The sequence below is a fragment of the Mustela nivalis genome (genome assembly GCF_964662115.1).
Source record: "Mustela nivalis genome assembly, chromosome: 5".
Classification (NCBI taxonomy): Eukaryota; Metazoa; Chordata; class Mammalia; order Carnivora; family Mustelidae; genus Mustela; species Mustela nivalis.
The window spans coordinates 136,571,375-136,595,650 of record NC_139024.1 but is presented as its reverse complement, the minus strand read 5'-3'; the positions used below and the strand labels follow the sequence as shown (position 1 = coordinate 136,595,650).

At 41.7% G+C, this 24,276-nt stretch overlaps 1 protein-coding gene across 2 annotated transcripts in view; it reads right to left on the bottom strand.

Moving 5' to 3' along the window:
• The window catches only part of CDYL (chromodomain Y like), a 248,439-nt gene that overhangs the window by 212,103 nt on the left and 12,060 nt on the right, over nt 1-24,276 (bottom strand). For both annotated transcript variants that reach the window (XM_082731021.1, XM_082731023.1), the window contains exon 3: nt 15,099-15,185. In XM_082731021.1, the coding sequence (XP_082587147.1) occupies nt 15,099-15,185 (87 nt within the window). The remainder of the gene's footprint in view (nt 1-15,098; nt 15,186-24,276) is intronic.

Sequence of the window (24,276 nt, the reverse complement as noted above, 5' to 3'; positions counted from 1 at the left end):
CAGGAAGGAAATGGAGCTCTCACCCCACGGTTCCCAGCCTCGGGGAGGGTAATGGGGCATTAGTGGAATTCTCAGAAGCACCCCGCCCAGGATGCACAGCAAATATGAATATGGCCAAGAGGCTGCTAGGAAGGCCTGGCGTCCCTGAGCTAATTGCCCTGTCCATTATTGGTGCTTCGTTCTACAGGGGATTCATTGGGTCACATGTACCACAACACATGCTGGAGATCGGAGAAGCTATTTAATGGCTGCACGGATGGAGAACACGGCTCAGGCTGGCATACAGCTGTGGTTTGCCCAGTATTACCAACGTCACACTGGGCCCAGAGCCAACAGAGCAGTCGCAGGAACAGGAGCAAGCCACCACCCTTGCAGAGACTCTTCCTTCAGTTCACGAAAAGAAAAAGCTTCTGTGAAGCCTTTACGATGAATGAAAGTGAGGATTTCCTGGATTAGTTTGCATTTCCAAGAATGCTTTCCTCTTCTATCATTTTCCTCTCTTCCTGAGAGAAGTTTTAAAACCAAAATCGGTTGAGTTGGCCTTAAAGCCGGTCTGTCCCCAAAGGGAGCCGCTTATCTTGTGAATGTGAGTGTTCTCCCTCCTCAGCCCTGAGCGGAGAGCGTCTTTGCGGGGATGGAGGGTGTTTCATCCACAGTTTTTCCTGTTCTTTTTTGTAAACAACAGTCCTTCTCCTCATTATCATCATTAAAGCTCCAGACGCTGAAATGGCTGAAAAGCTAAAGGAAGTTGAACACATTTTGTAGAGGGGAACAGGAGCAAAGAAGGGAAAGTGTATTGAAATGTTTGTGTTATTCTTTAGGATGGATGAATGTACTAGAGACCAACGCTTCTCAAATTTTCATGTGCCTATAGATCATCCAAGGACCTCATGAATGGGCAGAGTCAGACTGCAGGTCTGGAATGGGGCCAGAGAGTCTGCATTTCTAGCACATTCCCACGGGATGCCTGTGCTGTTGGCCCACACACCACACATTACACAGGAAGGGTAGGGACCTACCCATGTCAGCAACACTACTGTCACTAAAAACAGATTTCTGGACTATCCTCATTAGACCACTAAAAAGGGCATTTTTCTCATTTTGCTTCAGTAATTAAAAATGCTAGAAAGACAGTTTTGATTTTTTTTTTTCTTTTGGTGAGATAGCAAACTCATCTCTACAGATGTACGGCACATACAAAATCTGTTTCATTCTTTCTCTAGCCTCTATCACTTACATGCATTTTCCACAGCCGTCTAGTGTATCATACTTATTCATGTTAAGAGAACAAAGTGGTAGTCACACTTCACTCTCAGAAGGGAAGGGTCCCGGTTTAGAAAATAAATCATAAAATCACCCTACTTACGGCCCATACTGTAGTGTTACATGGCATTTAGCATGCTGTTGTTGTGTATGGCTGATTACTTCTATTTGTGTCTACATCTGAGGTCTTTGATGAGGTTATAACTTATCTGAAAGCATCCCATTCATTCACTTTATCAGTATTTACTGACTGTTCTTTTAAACAACCTGGGGTCATTGTCCATATACAGTTGCAAGTTGGATTCAGATAGCTTATGAGATTAGAAAATGAAAGTCTAGATGCTCTTCAACGAACGAATGGATAAAGAAGATGTGGTCCATATACACTATGGAGTATTATGCCTCCATCAGAAAGGATGGATACCCAACTTTTGTAGCAACATGGACGGGACTGGAAGAGATTATGCTGAGTGAAATAAGTCAAGCAGAGAGAGTCAATGATCATATGGTTTCACTTATTTGTGAAGCATAACAAATAGCATGGAGGACAAGGAGAGTTAGAGAGGAGAAGGGAGTTGGGGGAAATTGGAAGGGGAGGTGAACCATGAGAGACTATAGACTCTGAAAAACAATCTGAGGGGTTTAAAGTGGCGGGAAGGTGGGAGGTCGGGGTACCAGGTGGTGGGTATTATAGAGGGCACGGATTGCATGGAGCACTGGGTGTGGTGAAAAAATAATGAATACTGTTATGCTGAAAAAAAAAAGAGTAATCTGTAAAAGAAAAAAAAAAGAAAGAATATGTAAGTCTAGTCAATAAATAATGGGTAGCAGTGGCAGTCCTGGTAGAACGTATTCATCCACCCCTCTGTCCATTCCCTCATTTGTTTGTCCATCTGTCTATGCATCTAGCCATCCATTCAAACCTTATCGAAAATGACTCTGTCAGATGCTGGGCAAGGTCCTGGAGGTACAGTAGCAATCAAAGCACAGCTTCTCTTTCCTAGACCTCCTGTTTATTTCTTCACGAAATGTTCATTGATTCATTTTTAAAAAATAAACTTTCTTTCAGTTTATTCAGATGGCAGAGATGTCCTCTGTTGGGAGAAATAGGAACAGGAAGTGAGCATCTATTGCAATGAGCATCAATTTGGAAATATATAGATGGTGCTCCAAAATGGCCCAACCTTGGGGAAAGTAACTTCCATCTCCGGGGCCTCAATTTTCTCATCTGCAAACTGAAGGTGCTCAATGATTGCTAAGATCTCTTCTAGTCTTCAAATTCTATTAGAGAAGTCAGATATGTTTTTTCCTTTCCTGTTAAAGACTTCTAGGAAGAGAACTTTACACAATGGAATACTATGCAGCCATCAAAAGAAATGAAATCTTGCCATTTGCGACAACATGGATGGAACTAGAGCGTATCATGCTTAGCGAAATAAGTCAAGCAGAGAAAGAGAATTTTAGAAAGCTCTGAAGAGCAGAGGGAGTAAGATTGTAGAAGCCTTCAGGGATGGTTCATTAGAGGACTTCAGGCACATTTTCTTTTTTGTCTTTCTCAACTCCGTCATCAGTTCACAGTTTACCAAGTTCATGTCCTCACCATCATTCTTCCCCAGCCAACCACATACTTTTCCTTTCCTGGCTCTCCCTCCTATTCTCATTCATCCTCTTGACTTTATTCCCTCACATGGCTCAATGCTATCATACCTCAGTTTTGCTTCTAAATTCTTTTTAAAAAATGAGTTGAGGGGGGCGCCTGGGTGGCTCAGTGGGTTGGGCTGCTGCCTTCGGCTTGGGTCATGATCTCAGGGTCCTGGGATTGAGTCCCGAATCGGGCTCTCTGCTCAGCGGGGAGCCTGCTTCCTCCTCTCTCTCTCTGCCTACTTGTGATCTCTCTCTGTCAAATAAATAAATAAAATCTAAAAAAAAAAATGAGTTGAGGTCTAACTGACTTACAATATTATATTCATTTCCGGTATCTGGCATAGAATTATGTGAATTGAGTGATTTGATGTTTGTATATATTGTGAAATGGTCATCACTATGACTAGTTACCATCTCTATTTCAACTCTTGTGACCAACTTCCATTTTTGTTCACTCAATCTCTCTTTCTCACCAGAAGCTATTTGATATTTGCCACATAACCTGTGTTATTAGTACACTTCCTTCATACTTTTTTCCCAGTGGAAGATGCAATGGTAGAAATCTTCTGTCTTCTGGAAAATCTGCCCATGTGATGTGGTGTATCAAGAAGTTACCTGACATGCTTTGAATGGCTTATTTTTCTGCAGATTCATTCATTCATTCATTTGTTAAACAGATAGTTTTTTTTTTTTAAGATATATTGATTTTAGAGAAAGAGAGAGAGCATGGGGCAGGGGGGCAGATGGAGAGGGAGAGAGAGAGACTCTCAAGCAGACTCCCCATTGAGCCTGGAGCCTAATGCAGGGGCTCTATCTCATGCCCCTGAGATCAGAACCTGAGTGGAAGTCAGGAGTCAGACACCCAACTGACTGAGCCACACAGGTGTCCCTCAACAGATACTTATTAAGCACCGGCTATAAGCAGCATTGGGTCAAAGCACAGGGACAGGGAGTGAAAAGAAGGACAAGATATAATTTTTCTCTTTTTGAAACATAACACATAAAGAGAATGACTTGTAAACAAAAGAATTAAAAAGCAGTATGACAAATAAGATGAGAAAATGGTGTAGGAACCCCTAATGGTTGCTGTGCCAAAGCTTTTCTGGGCTGTGGCATTTGACTTCCAAAACACTGTGGTTTCTCCTCTGCTACCTCCTGCTGTGTCTCTAACTTAGGGGCCCTGCATTGACAGGAAATCGCTGCATGTTCTGATTGTGTTTTGGTGATGTCAAGCAGTAAAACAGTCACAATCTGAGTTGCCGTTTTGCAAATAAATGCACTAAGTGCTTATATAGGTTCATTTTGACAAAAAGGATCAGGATTTGGAAAAGCAAGTTACACTACGCTTTCAAAGCAAAAAACCCCCAAATACTCAATTTTTGGCAAATCTATGGTTGAGGAAATGGGAGTTACAGTGGCAGTGGTGGGGTTCTAAGGGGCAGTATACCTCATTAATAACCACCAATTTAGAAAGAAAAAGAAAAAGAAATAAAGAAAGAGAAAGAAAGAAGAAACTAGCTTCTGAGATTTCTGTGGACTCAAATTCTATTGATTCTCTAATTAAAATTCAGAAATGTTTCAGGTAATAATTCATTAACATCTATGAGTTTTTACCATTAAATCACTTACTAGAGTATCCAAGAGAGAGGCCCTGAGACAAAGAATCTAATTTGGGGTACCAACTATTCTAGAACAGGTAAGACCCCAAAGAGTAGACTGGGCGGGGGGCCTCTGCAGTGGGAAGATCTGGCCAGTGCGAGTGCAGAACAAGATGAGGAAGGCCTGTGACATCTATGTAGGGAAGAAGGTCAACCTTTCTCTCTCCATAAGCTCATCCTTTCCCTGCTCTAATTACTGGCATGCACACAACTGCACACATTTTTTTTTCCCAGGCCAGATCTCTCTGGTGAACTCTGGGTTCCTATGACTTCTATTTGATATTAACCTGTCCCCAGACTTGTTCCTCTTCTTCCTGGGCCTGGTCTCACTGACCCACCTCATTTTCCAAGCAGAGCCAGCTGTGGAGCTGGACTCCTTGTGGCTCAGCTGCCATCTGTAAGCAGTCATCCAGTCCAAAGTCCTCCCCTCTGTAGCAGCACTTTGGTCTGTCTGCTGCTGCCCGGTCCTGTTGTTACAACTGAGACCCGGCCGTTCCCATTTCTACAGTACATCAGTTGCATAGATTACTCAGTGATTTCTCCACTTAACATCATGTTTCAAACTGTCCTCTACCCTGAAACCAGAGTGAACTCTCTAAAGCACAAATTGGACGTATCCCTCTTATGTTCAACATTCCATTGTCCTCAGGGTACAATCTAAACTGGTTAGGGCAGCACACCAAGACCTTCAGGATTTGAACTCAGCCTCAGGCTGACTTTTCTCCCATGGCCTCCAAATTTGAGTTATACACACCAGTGCCCTGAATGTATATTTTCTCTTGCTTCTGGGTTTTACACGTGTTATCTCCTTGGCTGAGGTGGCCTTCCTGTCTGCCAGCACTTGGCTAACATCTGTTGATCCTTCTAGGTCTCTGCTCAGGCAGCCTCTCCTAAAGGAAGGCTCTTCTCCCATTGCCCTCCAAGACTGGGCATGAATGACTCGTATGTGCTTATACAGCACCTGACCTCATCCCTCCCAGCACTCAACATCCTGTTCTGGGAGTAGAGTAGGGCTTTGGGCCTGGTGACATTTCCAGTCACAAGTGCATTAACCAGCACAGAGGGGACACTCAATATTTGATGAGAAAGGAGCAAAGGAAGAAAGGGGGTTTCTGAGAGCAGGATGAAATGTGTTCAAATCATAGTTGGCCTATTTATTCCTCTTCTTAACCTTTCCCCTCTCCCCTTCTGCTCATTAAGCAGAATTAACCATTAATACATGGTTTTAAAATAATAATTTAAAGCTGGAGTGACTTTCTTTCTGATGAAATCAGATGGATTACATAGGTGATGGAGGACTGTCTAGTACTGAAAAGTTAACGTGGTTAAGAGTCATTCCCTTGAGGAATGACCTCAAAATTCATCATGAACAATATTCCATAGTGGTCAAAGATTACCTTTGGTCTCTGAGAGACCTGAGTTCAAGTCTTGACTCTGGCACGTACTATGACCTTCAGTAAATCATTTAATCTAAGTCTCAGTTTCCTTATCTGTAAAGTAGTCACCATAGGAGTCTCATTCATTTTTGAAGATTATGTAAGACATATAAAGAACTTAATACATTGTCATTTACTGCATAGTGTCCAAAAATGTTGGCCATTATAATAACAAGTGGCAGCAGGACTCTGCCTGATTTATCTCAACATCTCTCTCTTTTTCTCTCACAATTAAGCAATTTATAGTCAGACTCTGAACTGATGGGCCCCAGTTATCTCTCTCCTACCCTTCCTCAACATCTGCCTTCCAATGCCCATCTGACCTTTGTCCTGGGCATCAATGATGACATCTCCCACTCTTCCATGGCCCACCTCTGCTATTCTGAGTCAGGGGTTAGTCTACATAATCATGAAATCTTTAGAATTCTCCTTCTGAAAAACGTCATCTCAAATCCTATTCCAACTTGAGAAAAGACTTACAAGTTATATATAGGAAAAGGAGTTTTATCTAAGTTTTCTTTAAGTTATCTAACTCTCAGGTTTATGTTATTTTTAGAAACTGTTATAACTAATTAGCAAATATATATTTCTTATGATATTCTATATATGGCTAGTTACATCTTTGGGTGTAGTATCTTGTTCTATATTTAACCACTTATTTTGCGTCTTAATATTTGATAGAGCTAAACCTCATCCTTGTCAATATGTGGCACAGGGAATTGGGTGATCCCAGCAATAAAATCCAACAGCATCATTGGCTTAGTGGAGAAGTTCACATGTTGAGCAGTGATGAAATAGATATTGTTGGCTGGAAAGTTAGTGACTCTTGTTATGCTGTAGCAGATCATTTGATCCAACTATCACCTGCTGAATCATGTAAAGAAAGCATGCAAACTAAAGGTGTAGCTAGGGAGAAAGGCAGGAAACACAAAACTTCGGTTTGTATTGTTTGGTTCTTGTGGCTTTTGGCCAACTACTACAAGATAGGAACGTGGACTGGAGCTATCCTACCTGCCAGCAGAAATGGAAGGGAATACAGCTTTGTTAGGGGACAGTCTCCGCCTGTGATCTAAATGGATTATGTGTCCTATGACTGGGAGTCTTGCCGGGGTGAAAAATCCAATTACTTTTTTGCCCAGACTGAAGCAGTAGTAAGAAGCAACTGCAAGCTCATCCAGCCTTGGCAAGAGATAAGAATGTGGCCCCAAGCCCTTTTAAAGCATCTTCCCTATGTATTCAGTGCCAAGTCTGGCCATGAAGATAGATGAAGGGTATTGTCATCCCACCCAACTTTTTCATTCTTTACTTCAAAAGGTCTCAAGAAGAGTCAACTTCAATTTGAGAAGGAAGGGATTGGCAGAGCATAGAGACCTATAAATAAAAGATCAGAGTTTTCAGGCATAGAGTTTCCAGACACAGTTTTAGGTTGTGGTAACTCACACTTGGAACTGACTGGAAGCAAAGAGGTTGGAAGCTTACAACATTTGGACAGAAATCTCTCGCTTGGCTTGTAAAAACTTCTAATTATTCAATTCCTAAAAGGATCCCTGGGCCCCTGCACCTGCACAAGAGAGAAATGGCTGTGGAAACCATGCAGCTCCAAAGAAGATCGTATCTTCCAATGTCCATGGTTCAAATGCAGCCACAGAGGAAAATGGACAGGGAAGAATCTCCCAGAGGGCAAAGCCAGAGATCATGGTGGACAATGGACAAGGGAGCTCCTCCAAGGCAGCAGCTACCTAAGGGGCCAATGAAGACATGTACCCCACTGCCAGGAAGGGAGTGCTTGCCATTCCTATCCAGCAGGATCCAGTAATTGCTATAAATAGGAAATACCCATGGTATAATTGCTATAGATAAGGAAATACCCATGGTATTTCCTTTTCCTACTTTTTCTGATGGGAGTTTTATCGTAGTTATTCTGCTGCTATTTCGGCAATAATATTGCATGTAAATGCAGATCACTTATTTTCTGGTTTGTGAATTACCAGACCATGAGGAGCCACATCTGGTTGTGATGGGAATGACATTACTCAGAAATTCTGGATTTTGAGTGAAATACAGTAACTAGATGAGACTTTGGGGTCATCTCTTTTGCAGACAGAGATGCATGTGTCTATGTAGGGCAAAAGGAGTATGCATGATTATTTGGGAAGCCAAATTGCTAGCTGCCTTCCACAATCCACTCTTCTCTTTTCTAACAAAAGAATCCTGATTTATAGCTTGACACATTCTTGCCCAGCTAGAATCTTTTTATCCCTGCCTCCCCTAAGATTTAGGTACAGCCAAGTGTTTAAGTTCTGACCAATGAAATAGATAGTTGAGCTGCAAGGAACCCTCTGGATGTCTCCTTACAAGGGAAGGGCCATGCCCCTCCCCCTTCTTCATTGTGCTGATTCTGATGTGGATGTTCTAGTTGGATCTTCAGCAGTCATCTTGGACTATGAGAAGGAGGGCCACAGAGAGCTCAGAGGAGCATAATGATGTCATGGAACCAGCAAATTAGCTCTGAATTGCTGTGCTTCTAGAGCTTTTAAATGCAAAATAAAGTTCTATCTTATTTAAGTCACTGTATTTTGGGGTTTTGAGCTATGAAGCTGAAGTTAATCATGACAGATAAACTTTGTGTGATTTGGCCAGCTGAACTTTAATAGAAAGTAGTTGGTTTAATGTTGTGGATTTGAGGTCTGGTCCACTGACCATCTAAACTATTCCTGGAAGTTGAAAAGAAATGCCCATGTTGTTTTAGCTTGGAAGCAGCCAGTGTTGGACCGCATTAGAATGCAAGACTGATAAATTTTTAGAGCTGGAAAAAAAGTCCATAATGCTTTTCCCAATTAAAATGATTATAGAAAGTACACTCCCTCTGGCAGATGGCATCTTTCCTACTGTGGAAACAGAGGAAAAAACTAAGGGTTGTGGTCTGGAGAGGAACAGTGAGGATACCCATGCTCTCTGATCTGGCCCTAGTATCCAGTATCAGAAAAAAGAAGTGGTTTCACAGGTCTGATGATTTAGAAAAAATAAAACAAAAGCAAACTCATCAGAAAAGTAGTCAATTTTATATATTCAGTTCGATGGATATTTACTTTACTTTCTACAGGCTTACATAGAGTTTCTCAACTTTTGACATTTTGTACCAGGCAATTCTTTGCCGTAGGGGGCTCTCCTATGCCTTGTGGTTGTTCTACAGCATCCCTGGTCTCAATCCTCTACATTTTAGTTGCAATGCCTTCCCCCCTTCATTTCAGCTGTGACAACCAAAATGTCTCCAGACATTGCCAGCATCCCTTGGGGGTGAAAATTGCCCTCGGTTGAGAGCCATTGGATTGACATGAGGCATAACACTAACTTCATGTTGTTTTACAAAACATGGAGCCTGCCATTAGCTGGTGTAATGGGTGGGGGAAAGCTACCAGCTTCCTGTGGCTGGGACAGAGGACCGAAGTACATTTTAGTTACCTGTACTTGATAGAAAATTTCAAAACTAATAATATAATAATTTAAAAATATAATTTAAATAATGACCTTTTTTTTTTTTAAAGATTTTATTTATTTATTTGACAGAGAGAAATCACAAGTAGGCAGAGAGGCAGGCAGAGAGAGAGAGAGGAGGAAGCAGGCTCCCTGCTGAGCAGAGAGCCCGATGCGGGACTCGATCCCAGGACCCTGAGATCATGACCTGAGCCGAAGGCAGCGGCTTAACCACTGAGCCACCCAGGCGCCCAAATAATGACCTTTTAATAAAGGTCATGCCCTCTTAGTATTTTCAATTTATTACTTCTTTGTGGGGGAGTGGTAAGTGTCTTTAAAAATATAAGAAAGTACAACAAAATAAAACCTGGAGCACAGAGATACAGGAAAGAGGTTGGTGGTTGCTAAAGGTGGGGGATGGGCATGGGAAAAATGAGTCAAGGGGCCAAAAGGTACAAACTTTCAGTTATAAAATAAATAAGTCATGGGGATGTGACATACAGCACAGTGGCTATAGTTAATGGTACTGTCTTGCATAGTTGAATGTTGCTAAGAAAGTGGATTTCAAAAGTCCTCATCACAAGAAAGATTTTTTAACCACATGTGGCGATGGATACTAACTAGACTTATTGTGGTGATCATTTTACAATATACACAAATATCAAATTATTATGTTGTACGTCTGAAACTGCTGTAATGTTATATATCAAGTATTCCTCAATTTTAAAAAAGTACAGGAATGTAGAATAATAATTTTTCTTTATTTCCTGCCCAATTTCCTTTCCATCAGAAATTTGGTATGTATCTAGTCCATATAGTTTTTAAAGATTTTATTTATGTTAGAGAGAGAATGAGAGAGAGTGAGAGCGTGCACAAGCAGGGGAGAGAGGGAGAGAAAGATCTCAAGCAGACTCTGCTGAGCGTGGGCCCCAACACAGAGTTGATCTCACAACCCTGAGATCATGCATGACCTGAGCTGAAATCAAGAGTTAGACTCTTGGAATACTATGCAGCCATCAAAAGAAATCAAATCTTGCCATTTGCGACAACATGGATGGAACTAGAGCGTATCATGCTTAGCGAAATAAGTCAACTGGAGAAAGACAACTATCATATGATCTCCCTGATATGAGGAAGTGGTGATGCAACATGGGGGCTTAAGTGGGTAGGAGAAGAATAAATGAAACAAGATGGGATTGGGAGGGAGACAAACCATAAGTGACTCTTAATCTCACAAAACAAACTGAGGGTTGCTGGGGGGAGGGGGGTAGGGAGAAGGGGGTGGGGTTATGGACATTGGGGAGGATATGTGCTTTCGTGAGTGCTGTGAAGTGTGTAAACCTGGTGATTCACAGACCTGTACCCTTGGGGATAAAAATATGTTTATAAAAAATAAAAAATTTATATAAAAAAAAAGAGTTAGACTCTTAATTAACCTAGCCACTCAGATGCTTTGTATTTTTATACTTTTATACTTTTACTATGGAGATATGCATCTCTAGACAATATTCAGTGTTGCTTTGGGTATTTAAGAATATTTACATGAATTATATCACAGTAAATGTAACATTTTTGTACTCAAAGTTATATTTTTTGTGATTCCTTGTGCTATACATAAATCTGGTTAATTTATTTTAACTTGCATAGAGGTTCCATTGATTGCATATACCGCCATTTATTCATGCATCCTTCTGCAGCTGGATATTTGAGTTGGTTCCATGAAATCTCTATTATAAAACAAGACTAGAGTAAACATCTGTATATATCTTTCTGTGCACACGGACAACATGTACAGGGGTTTCTTCAGAAGGAGAATTGTTGGATCGGAGGCTATGATTATTTTTAACCTTACTAAATAACAAATGCCACGTTGTTCTCCAAAGTGATTGAACCAATTTACATTCCCACTAGCAGTGCATGAAAATCCCCAATTCCTCACAATCCTCTCCAGTGCCTGGTTTTATCAGAATCTAAAGATTTTTCTAGTCTTATGGGAGTGAAATGTCACACTCTGGATTTATGTGCATTATTATGTTTTTGGTGCAATTGCCCATCTTTTCCTCTATTTATTGGCTATGGTGGTTCCTTCTGGGGGTTACTGTCCATGCCCTTTGCTCATTTTTTTCTATTGGATTTTCATTAAAATGTTTGTTTAGAAAAATTTTAGTATGTTCCATAGTAATGCTGAGCTTATTTTTTATATTACAGATATCTTCTTCCAGGTTTTTGTTTGTCTTCACTTTTTATTTTTTAAAGATTTTATTTACTTATTTGACAGACAGAGATCACAAGTAGGCAGAGAGGCAGGCAGAGAGAGGGGGAAGCAGGCTCCCTGCTGAGCAGAGAGCCCGATGTGGAGCTCCATCCCAACCTGAGATCATGACCTGAGCTGAAGGCAGAGGCTTAACCCACTGAGCCACCCAGGCACTCCTGTGTTCACTTTGTAAAAGATATCTCTTTTTGAGTTGAAGTTTTAAACCTCAGTAGAGTCTAACTCATATATATTTTCTTTAATCATTTGTCTTTTCTTGGGCCTTATTTAAGGAATCCTTTCCTACATAAAGACATTAGCCTATATTTTAAAAAGTTTTCATGTTTTATTTAAACACTTATCTCTTTGAGCCTTCTGGAGTTTTTTTGTGAATATGCTAAGAGCTAAGGATCTCACATATTATCTCGCAACCTTACAACAACCCTATGAGGTAGGCATTATTCCCATTTCACAGATGGAAAAACCAAGAATTAGATAAGCAACTTGCCCAAGCTTTATAGATAGTAGAAGGCAGAAAAGCCAGGACTTGAATCCATTTATTTGGTTTCCAAAGGTATTTTCTTGAATACGTGGCATGATGTCATTCCAGAAGGCCAGATGTTAATATTAACACTATATTAATAAACATAGTGTTTTATTTTTCAAGAAATTTTCTTGTATCCTTTTGGAAGGATGTCACCTATCTCTAGGTATATCCTAGACAGGAGATTATGAGATTCACTTATTTTCCTTCCTGTGTAGAAGTTCAGGTCCAGTTTGGTCCAAGGTCCTCCAAGCCTTATCTAGTTTGAAGCACCAGTGGTCAGTAATCAAAACTTGGAATGAACTGGGGATATAAGAGAAGTGGAAGTGGCTTTAGCCACCCCACAGTCTTGGGGTTTCATCTATCTATTTAGGATTCTCTGTAGGTGGATACGGTGGAATCAGGGCAGAAGGAAGAAAATGTACTGAAAAGTCCAGAACAGCAGTTTTTAGCAGGCGACTGTTTTTCTCACTGATTTTTTTTTTCCCCACTGATTTCTAAGGTTGTTTCATAACATAGGACTATTAGCTCCTTTTCTGTAATTTTTGTTGCAAATATTTCTTCAAGTTGGTGGTTTTTCCTTCTACCTTGTGATATCATTATGCTTTGCCTTATCTCTGTGTGTGGTCAAATCTGTCAATCTTCCTTATCCTTTTCCTATCACTTTTATGCTTAGAAAATCCTTACCAGCCTTAGGTCAGTTAAAATCACAAATAGTTTCCTTTAGAGAAACATTTAGGGGTGCCTGGGTGGCTCAGTGGGTTAAGCCTCTGACTTCAGCTCAGGTCATGATCTTAGGGTCCTGGGATCGAGCCCCACATCCGGCTCTCTGCTCAGCGGGGAGCCTGCTTCCTCCTCTCTCTCTCTGCCTGCCTCTCTGCCTACTTGTGATCTCTCTCTCTATCAAATAAATAAATAAAATCTTAAAAAAAGAAAAACTTTTACAATTTGCTTTAAATTCATTTTGCATCATAGAAACAAAATATCTAATTTTTTTCAGACGCTACCAAACGGCTTAATATGAAAAGCAATTCCCTTCCTTTTATCCCAACCTCCGCCTCCATTCCCTGGAGGTTTTCCCTCTTAACAGCTCCTTGGGTACCAATCCCCAAACACCTGCATGAATGTAGAACATAAACTACATTTGTAGGAAGAGGTCATGCGGTGGACTTGTTCACGTCGATTTGGAGTTACGTGTCCCAGAGCTGACAACTCTTGGATTTCACTTTTTCCAATCTTAAGGGAGCTACAAGACTCACCAAAAGGCCATCAAACTGGCCATGAAGCCACCTCCCTTTACCCTTTCTGACCTATATTAGCAGAGGCAGGAAGGCTGTGGAGGAGGTCTCTCCAGAGCTGGAGTCCTCATTTAGGGCAAGAATTCTTGATCTGGAATCCTTGGGGTTTTGAGGATAGAATTCAGGGGCTTAATGAACATGTATGGGAAAAGTGGCCAGTCCTTATTTTTACTATCTTTCAGCTGAAATATAGCATTTCCTTCCATTATGAATGTAGGCAAGAGACCACAGTAGTGTTGGCAACAAATGTAATTTTGTCACTAGTAGAAACCATAGATGTTTTCATTTTACATAGTTGTTGGAGATACCTCAAAATATCATTTATATGCATCGTCACTTACAAATCATTGCTAGAACTTGTTACACAATGTGTTAACAAAGCAACATACATACTACAGCACAAATTTTTAAAAATGTTTTTGCCAGTTGCATTGAAAAAAATTCCTTTGTAATACTGCATATTTTATTTTATAAATTTAAAAACATTATTTTAAGAAGGGGGCTATAAGTCTTTTGACATAAGACTATCAGAAGAATCCATGTCTAGAAAGATCTATAAAAAGAGTGTGCTTTCTAGAAAGAGGGCTGCTTCTCTTACTGGTCCCTCACAGCCAAATGAGAAGCTTCAAAGTTGTCACTAGTAGAAATTGAATTTCGCCCTCTTGCTGGTACCCCTATCCCCTACCCTCAGGCTGTGATGGAAGCCTGGGAGTAAGACCATGAAAAGAGATTACCATGGGTACATCTCCAGGTTCAGACAACAGTGCCATGGTGAGACTCCTAGGTCTCCAGAAGAATTCATACGGCTGGGCCCTCTAGGCACATGAACACAACTACCAAGATAGTAGGAGACTGCAAGGGTCAAGTGAAAGTGCTTTTGCCCTATTCTTCTTGCCCTCCACCCCCCAACTCCAGAGGGGTTAGAAGGTTAGAAGCAGCAGGGAGAGGAGAGAAGGGCAGAATCATGCAAAAGGAGAACCGCACTCCTCTCTTCCAGAAGGAGCCTGGGGCTATAAGTCCAGTCCAGGATGAATGGAAGGGAATAGTCTTTGATGTGAAATTAATCTTTGACTTAGCCTGGACTTTAATATACACAATAGAATCTCAATGACCAGAATGAGGCTGCTCTTGAAGCGGAGTGACTAAAGAACTGTGTGTTCAGCCCAAGGAGTCAAGAGGAGACAAGAAAGAAATATTTGAAGGCAGAGACTGAAGAAAAAAAAAAAACTCATTTCATGGTGTTCACCACATGGTTGAGACTGTGCATTACACCAATCTCATGCACCTGTTTATCCATCTGTTCTTTTTTTTTTTTTTTAACACAACTTACGTTTTTACTTTAACTTACTTGAGTCACATACATCTTTATGATCTCACTTTTTTAAAGCACGTAACTCTTTAACTCAAGAGGAATTTTGCCATGCTGTGGATTGGAGGGGAGAGGGTGGGGGAGGGGGACAGCATGACTTTTGCCCTGAAGTTAGGAGTCCCATTGTGACGAAGCAAGTCCTGGAGAGTTTGCACACCCACCTGGCCGGTTTCGCTGGAAAGATGTTGCCATGCCTGAGACTTGTAGGGCTCTTGTAGATTATGGTTTGGCAGGCTGCTGGTCAGGCCCTGGGGGAGGGAAGGAAGGACAGCAGGCTGAGTCATGGGGGAGACACCTAATGTGTACCCAGAATCTGCACTAGAGCTGGGAGAGAATGCCTGGTGGAACACATGGGCAGGACCTTGTCTCAGTGCCTTCTGCCCTAGTACCGTGGTCTGGACAACAGGGGGAGGTTGACTACCTCAGATGGCTGCCGTTAGCCAATGGGTGGAATGAATCTGCTGAGAGCTTTTGGAGGATCTGAGGGCATCTTCCCACTGCTCCCAACCCCCATCTCCTTTCAGTGATGTGGATACTGGGTCATGTTCATCTGCCCATCTCCTGCCTCCCTCTGTGCCCACCAGCCAAACAAATCCTCCGCCCAACCCCACCATTTCTGCTTGTCTTCCCAGCTTCTATCTTTTTTCTCACACTCTTTCTTTCATTTACCTTCTCCATCTTAAATCTTTTCATCTTCCTCTCATTTTGCTTACTTAATGCCATCTCTCTTATTATTCTCCATTACCCTTTTTTAAAAAGTAACTTAAAACTGAAGGAATATTGAGCAAATTTCTTCTGACTTTAAACCAACCCCACATATCCCTTTTAAATGATTATAAAATAATCATGAAAATTTAATCATCAAAATAAAATTTTATCATGGAGTACTCAATACATACAAGAGGATGTATGTATACATGTATGTACCCCCTTGCTTTTGACACCCAAAATAAATATTACCGGCATCCCTCCTTTCCCTCCACACATTACCACTACCCTGATTTTTTTAAACCTATTAATTTTTTCAGAAGGTAATAGTCCAAGGAATATTTTGTGGATAAATGATGGAAGGACGGGAGATATTGGGAACCACGGTCAAAAAGTCCCCTTCTGCTCACAAAGCATATGCCTTAGACTGAGGTCTGGCACAGACCCTAGTTCCTTGTCACTTGAATTAGATCATGACAGCCCCCTTTTAAGAGGCAAGCTGGCTATTTAAGTAATCTAATACACTAGTACCCCTTACCACCGCAGGAAGGATCTACATCTCGACTGCTTCTAAAAATCAAGTGGGGATGGGAGATTGATGATTTAGCAGCACTTCATGGGATAACCTAGGAGCCTTCCTTCACTACAAGATTGTATCAGCCAAAAGTGGTCAGTGGCTTTGAAAGAGACGAGCACGTCCCAGAATGTATTACCAGAAAGTACAATGTTCCGAACATAGGAGACACCCGCCAATGCTGCCTTCACAGGAGGGACTGCGAAGCTCGAAGAGCGCCCGCATTGCGAAACCTCAAGATGAAATGATCAAGTCAAGCTTGGTCAATGCCCAAGCTTGGAAAACACACGATGAAGAAGAAAATACCCATCTCCGGTGATCTCACCACCCACCCACTGCACATGTAACATTCTGCGGAAATAGTCTTCCAGCACGTTTGCTAAATCAGAATGAATGAATGCAGAGCAGGCGGGGGGGGGGGGGCACGCAGAGCGCGCACGCGCACGGAGGAGGGCGGTCAGGTTGGGGTGCGATGTGGGGTGCTCCCCGGGCCTGCCTCACTGGGCTCCAGAGCCGCGCATTTGGAATTTGCCCGAAGTTCGTTTCCTTTCGTGGGCTCCTCGTCTTTAGCTTCCCTCTGTTCCCAACGCTTCTACAACGTGGTCATCAGGTTTCTTCGTGGAGCACAGACGGAATCATGGCACGTTCCTCCTGGAAAACAGGTGCAGGCTCCTCCGACTTCAGGATAACGACGACCCTTCTCAGCGCGGCAGTAAACGTCCTGCAGGGCCTGGCGTCAGATTCCCATCTCCCCTGGACTCGAGGGACATCACGGACATCTCATGCGCGCGGGGCCTGATCGCAGAGCCTGCTTCTCCTCCACCCCGAACCATGTGCCTTCGTTCCGCAGTCCTTTGCTCTCACGGTGCCCTGTGACCAGACTGACTTTCCTTACTTTCTGTCTTCATTGAATTTTTTTTTCTTTCATTTTTCAGTGTCAGATTCACATGCTACCGCCTCTGCGGGGGTGCCTTCCCTGTGTGCTGAGTCCTCTGGCTTTCCTCTGCTCTCTCTCAGTTATTTGCCTTTGATAGAGGCATTGGATTCGCACATCTGTCTGGATGTTAAGCTCTTTAAGGTCAGGGAGACTGCGTGGTGTATATTTGTATAAACATGTAAATATAATACATATTTCAATAGAAATATAGATACACTGTGCTGTGCATAGTATATGTTTTTATATTTTAATGTATATATTTTGTATATTATATATTTTTATATTCTTTTTTAATATATATGCTAATATATATTTTATATAAATATTTTTTTTGGTAGCCCCTTTCCTCCATCTTGAGGACAGAAGCACAGTGAATGCATATTGGCTTCTTTGACTGCCTAGTGGAGGAGAATGCCTGCAGGGAGCACCATAGATGTTTCATTGACTTTACTTCTGGCCCCTGTAGTCCCATCCAACGTAGCTCATGAACAAGGCTTAAAATTGACTTGCTGGGCAAGAAGACATTTGGTGCCAGTGCTGAAGCCACTCAGTTTTGTCTCCCAAAGAATTTCCTTCCCTCACTTGGGAGCATGTAAGTTCTATTGTCTGGACACAGTTTTGGAAAAACACAGAATTAAGTCTCTTTTCTCAGTTCTAGAATTTACCTTCAGCAGAGGCTTTTTATCTCATGCTGGTTTCACTGCGCCGCCCAGAATTTGCCTTGATCATTTTGCAGACTACCCGTGGTTGTAGACACTTACTCTAATAACATCTCAATCCAAACATCATCAGGAAAATATGTTTGCTGGCAGAAAATTGGCTGATGCTTTCAGGCCAGAAAAGCTTTTGGGTTTTTGGAAGTTTCAGGTTATCTGTACCACTATCTCTACCTTTTAATCCTGATGGTCAAAAGGTGATTGGGTCCTATTCACCTTTTTCAGTGATGGATCTTTAATTCCTGAATGACGGAGCCTTCTGCATGTCGATATAACCAGGACTCATTGTATTTACGTCTTGGTGTGACAAATATTCCCTTCTCCAAAACAGTGAGCAGACTGAGTAACCCTGTCTGTCTGGACTATGGATATACGAGAGGTCAGAGAACAGTCTAGAAATACGGACACAGGTTTTATATTCTCAGCACGACTTGCTGGTTGTGGAGTGTGTGGTTGCATGTGAGCGTGTAGGGGTGTGTGTGTGTGTGTGTGAGCATGCATGAGTACACCCACGCAAAGTGAGGTTTCAGAGAAAGTAGATTACACAAAGCTTGAAGGAGGACTGAGCAAGAAAAGGCAGCATGGCCTCTTTCAGATCTTTGATCTAGGCTGTGTGCCAGCAGAAGAGAGAGTGTGGTTTGGGGACATTCCAGGGGGGTGGAAAGAAGGATGCTACAGAAATGGGGTTCATGTGTTTGGAGAAGAGGGAGTTTTGTTCCACTTCAATCATTCTGATCACTCTGTAATTTATGACTTTACATGGCCGGCTACCATACTGGACTGAACAGCTATTAAATAAGCTGATTTTCAATGTAAGTGATACTTACAGGGAGATTGGGACTTAGGAAGAAAGAAGGGCTCTGGGAAGGTTCACAGCTGGGACTGGGCTTGGGAAACTGAACTGAGACCAGGTCCAGGCCTGCAGACATACGGGTCTGTACTAAATTAAATTAATGGGACAGCACGGAACTATACGAATTGTTTAAGTCACCTCTAGATTGTGCCCAAGCCTGCTTTGGATTGGAGAAAAATCTTTTTTCCACTTCAAATGGCCACCTGACCTGGTTGTTTTGGATGAACAAGATGTGAAATGCGCAGAAGGGGTTCTGAATCCATGACATCTCTTTGAAGGTGAATAGCTCTGGGATCTCTTTACAGTTGGAAGCACAAAGCTCTCCCAGGGGCCAAAATCTTCTGTCCGAGGGCTTGCTGGAATTCTCGACAAGTCCTCAGTGAAATGTACTTCCCTTCCCTTTATAATCAGGAGTCTGGGACTCCTCATCAGGAGTAGAGTGGACACTGTCCTTTCTCGGACCTTTGGGTGCAGACGTTTTTTTAGTTTAGCCAATAGTCAGCTCAGGACCTTGAAGGGGAAATAATTCGAAGTGTCCTGAATCTCCAGGATCAGGAGGAAGCTGGTGTAAGGAGAGGGGAGGGAGCAGGAGGAAGCTGAGGTGAGAGGCATTTGCATAGATTTCCGTCTTTGAGAGCTGCCACCCAGACTAGTGAGGAAGATTCCAGAGATGGGAAAGGTGACAGATGAGGGGCTGAGCTTGAGACAGAGTCCATCTTACCAGTGAAGCCACTGGGATGTTTAGAGAACAAATGTGACTCAGATGAGGACAAGTTTCTGGCTAATCATGTGGGCACAGACCTCATTTTCCTGGGTGTGACTAGAGATAAAAGAAGGAGCAGTCAAGGGCCATTTCATGTGAGGTGGAGTGATAACAACTTAATGAAGAAACATCTTTTAGCTAGTTGAAAAAGAAAACCCTTAAAAAAATAAACATAAATTCAGAGCCGTGGACTAACTGTAAAATCAGTCCTTGCCAGTGTCTAAAATATGAACCTTCTACTCCTCAAATGGCTTCTGTCAACAGCACAAAGCTTGCTGCCAGGACCCTGAAGGGGAGGCAGTAACACTTTAAATGTGGAAAAGGTTGGTCACACGGAAGCAAGAGCCAGCAAGACTGAAACCAACTAGTCTTAAACCACAAACACCAGAAAAAACGTCAACATACCATTTGTCACCATTTCACCACTAGCTTTGCTTAAATAGCCTTCATTGAGTGCCCTGAGCCCCCAGGTGGCAGTTGAAATCCTCAGAAAACACTGCATTTTATTGTGGTGGTGTCGCACCAGAGAAGGCAGCTGGAAGCAGTTTGTCAGTGGAAATTCAAGAAAGAGAATCCATGACTTTTCAAGGCTTACGTTGAACACAATGTCAAATAGAGGTACATGAAAATTTTAATTTCCTTTTGTGGGTCTGGGGGATTGGATGGATGAAAAGAGAGAAGGAGGGAAAAAAAAACAACAGCAGACTTTGAAAAAAAAAAAAAGATATTTGTCCGAGGGATGACTTGGATGATTTGACCATTTTCCTCATTGTTCTCTATTGATTCATGTTCTCCACAGCAGGTGAGCTTGAGTCTCTGAAGGGATGCGTATTGCCAGTCTACCTTACAGATGGGCAAGAAGTTCTTTTTGTGTTTGAGAGGACCCCTTAAATTTTCTTTTCAAAATCTATAAGATTTCTACCTTTCCCCCTCACATGAATGCATGTTGTTGGGCTAAACTTCATTACTTACTGATTTGGATGACCTCAAGGGGGTTAAAACAAAGAAAACTCATACTTCTCTAAAAACCCTTTGTTCAATGGAATGTCATACTTGTCTCAACTCATCCCACATATTTGCCGATGGCTACTCAGTGTCAAAGAGCAGAGATGAGCAGATAACGGTCAGAGATTCTATGGCATACATTTCTTAAGTTACTAAACCTATGTATCTAAATATATCAAATATATAGGGCAAGGCCGAGAGTGTGACTGTGGACATGAGTTTTGGGCTTACTTCCTGTCAGTTATTTTTTGAAATTATATTATTCCTTAACCCTTATGACAATCATTGAGTTATCCTTAATTCCCTCAATTTGTGAAGCAAGGAATGGAGTCTCAGAGTAACCCATTCACAATCACTTTAAGGATAATAAGCACCTTGTATAAGAAAATTTGAGGTCTTTTCAAGAGACATTGGCTGCCATAATGCTGTATTTGTGTAAGGAATTTCAGCGGTTTGAATGTTATCACGATGAGAGCTAACTTTATAACATATTCATTGGCATTTTTAAAAAGACTTTATTTATTTATTTATTTGAGAGAGAGCATGCATGAGTCAGGAAGAAGGGCAGAGGGAGAGTGAGAAGCAGACTCCCCATTGAGCAGGAAGCCCAAAGTGGGGCTCAATCCCGGGACTGTGGGACTATGACCTGAGCCAAAAGCAGATGCTTAACTGAGTGAGTCACGCAGGCATTCCCATTCACTGATATTTTAACCTCTAGAAATTGGACTAATGGTGGCAGGGGGGACAATACTAGGGAAGCATTTTGGGGATCACATTGGTAATGATTTCCTGTAACGTTTCTTCTGTAAACCTAAGTTGCTACGTAGCAAACCTCTGCCGCAGACAGTGTGTGTAATATAGTTACTTGCATTACTGGGTGTCCTGTTCATTTTTTTTTTCCAGCTTTGACAAGAATGCTTTTGAAAAGCATGAAGACTCTTACTTTCTATAAGAACAGGTTGCTTCGGAGTAAAAAGGTTGGCGGAATGCTGTAGAGTAGATCTAACAAATAACTCCATGCCACCCAATAGATATCCTCACATTATTTTGCTGGAATTATTAAGGGAACGAACAGATGCATGGCTTAAACTCAGGACCACTCATGAAAGTAGCAGAGCTAAATACTCTAAGATTTAGACAAATAGCTCTTTAACTCTTAGGCTTCATTAATTTTAAGTTAACTAAAGACAGACCAGGCCCAGAGGCATAAAGAACTAAATTTGATTTCTATTTACTTTAGCAAGGACTAGTTATAGCTCAACACTCAGTTTTTTGGTACTAGAAAGTTATCTCAGGAAAATGGCACGTGTGCATCTAAAATAATGCTTTAAGGGGTGCCTGGCTGGCTCAGTCAGTAGAGCATGTGATCCTTAATCTCAGGGTCGGGAGTTTAAGCTCCACATTAGGTGTGAAGCCTACTTAAAATGAAATTCAACAAAAACCAATGCATTAAGATTTCTCCCGTATTTTAAAGTCTAATTTTTTAAAAAAAGATTTTATTTATCTGCTTGAGAGAAAGAGAGAGAGGAGAGAGAGAGAAACAGACCCCTGCTGAGCAGAGGGCCAGACATGGGGCTCCATCCCAAGACCTGAGATCATGACCTGAGCCAAAGGCAGATGCCCAACTGACTGAGCCACCGAGGCGCCCCTCTCCCATATTTTAAATTGCTAAATGCAGAGACCAAGTTTATATCTCTTTGGGCCCCTGCAGATCTCCCTCTCTGTTCTGCTCTTTTCTGCTGGCCTGGGGTGTTGACGGATGAGAACTCCATCCAAGGCTTCCTTCCTCTGCCTTCTAGTTGGATTTAGACAAGGGGAGGCATCGATGGAAATCTGGAGGGTGGGGGGAGAGAAAGGTTTAAGTTCCCTCCCTCCTGGGTTGTTGTGAATTCAGGAGGACTGCCCTCACTCAACAGTTGCCTTGAGTTTTGATAATTATTCCCTCCCCTACCTCTTCAGGTCTGACCTCTCGCCACTGTTGCTAGCCCAGGATCCTGCCCGACATCTTGCTGGGTTCCCTGACTCTGCCCCATCTCTGTACATAACGTCCTCATGAAACTCTCCACGGATGACCCTGTTTGGCTGCGCCATCTGTCTCTTGCCTGACACCTGACCGACTCCTGTCCAGCACGGTGCTTAATACACAGCAAGACACTCAATAAAGGCTTTTAAAAATCAGTGAGAAAAGAGTGGGTCTGACTCTTCTGATATTTGCATTCAAAGACTATTTATACTACAGTGACCAATTGTCCCTGTTTGTTTGGGTCTGAGGGGAGCTCCCAGGATGTAAGACTTTTCATTTTAGATTTGGGACACTTCCGGGCAAACCAAATGAGTTGGTCGCTGGAGCATATACTCTTTTAAAATTTCCTGTTCATTCTGAAAAAGATTACTTTATCTTTGAAAAAGATTTCTAGGATCATATTTAAGCTGAAGTTACTTTACTAAATAGAGTATTTCCCACAAATGAGAAAATGTATGTCTGAAATGCTTCTCTTAAGGCACATTGGTGTAATGTGGACAGAGGATGCAATATTTTGTTTTGTCTGTTCAATTCTGCTTACTTTCCGGAGGAAATCACCCAAGGAACTGGTGAGATATCAGGAGTGATGTATAAACGCTCACTAAGAAGTTTTCAGTGAATAGAGTGGCAAAGTACATTGCAGTGAAAAACAGGGCTGCTTGAATATGGTTTCTGCTTTAAAAAACACTTTGCGGGGGTGCCTGGGTGGCTCAGTGGGTTAAGCCTCTGCCTTCGGCTCAGGTCATGATCCCAGCGTCCCGGGATCAAGCCCTGCATCGGGCTCTCTGCTCAGTGGGGAGCCTGCTTCCCTTTCTCTCTCTGCCTCTCTGGCTACTTGTGACCTCTATCTGTCAAATAAATAAATAAATCTTAAAAAAAAAAAAAACACAACACTTTGGGGCATTTTAAATGATAGTTTTCTGTATTTCTATCCCTCCAGTATGCTGTTATCAGGAGAACATGGGAAAATATTTGCATATTACGAAAAGCATATTTTATTGCTTGGTGTAACTAATTCCATTTGTTGGTATATTTTAATTCCTACCAGAATTAAGGAAGAGAATTCCAAAGAAAAGAAAAGAAAAGCTAACATTTTAAGAAGAGATCTTTATTTACATGTTGGAATATAGTTATATTTTATTTTTTTTCCCAACAGAAACGTGTTTATTCAATGACAATATTAACAGCTATCACACTGCTTTTGTAAATAGACTACCTGGGAGGATGAGATTTAATAGGGTTAGAAATCCACCATGGTCTGAATGCTTTCCAATGCAAGATATTATTTTCTGGTAGGAGAGCTTTTGACTCTTCACTGTGGGAAGCCAGAATTGCAAATCTGTAGCCATTTACTCTCCGTTTTTTTTTTGTTCTACTTGTTCCCCAAATCGCTGTTCCCTTCTAGGAGTTGGGCAAGTTACTTGAAACAAATTGGTAATATTGGCTGCGGTTAAATTAGAATTTAATAATTTACCTCCAGTGTCTTAGGAGAGCTCCCTTTGGTATTATCTGCACACTGAGATGGCTGTTGTCACCATGGTTTTCCAACCATAAACCACTATCAGGCATGTGTGAAAGATACCAACCTAAGTGTCAACTTCAGCTCATTGTAATAACCATTTACTGAATGACTACTATGTGTGAGATGATAATAGAACATCAAATTTCACAACAGGAAGTTACAAATTCAAACATCGAACTAAGGGAAAGAAGACAATCAGTAGTCACTCATTTTGGTTGCACTTTTTAAAATGTATAGG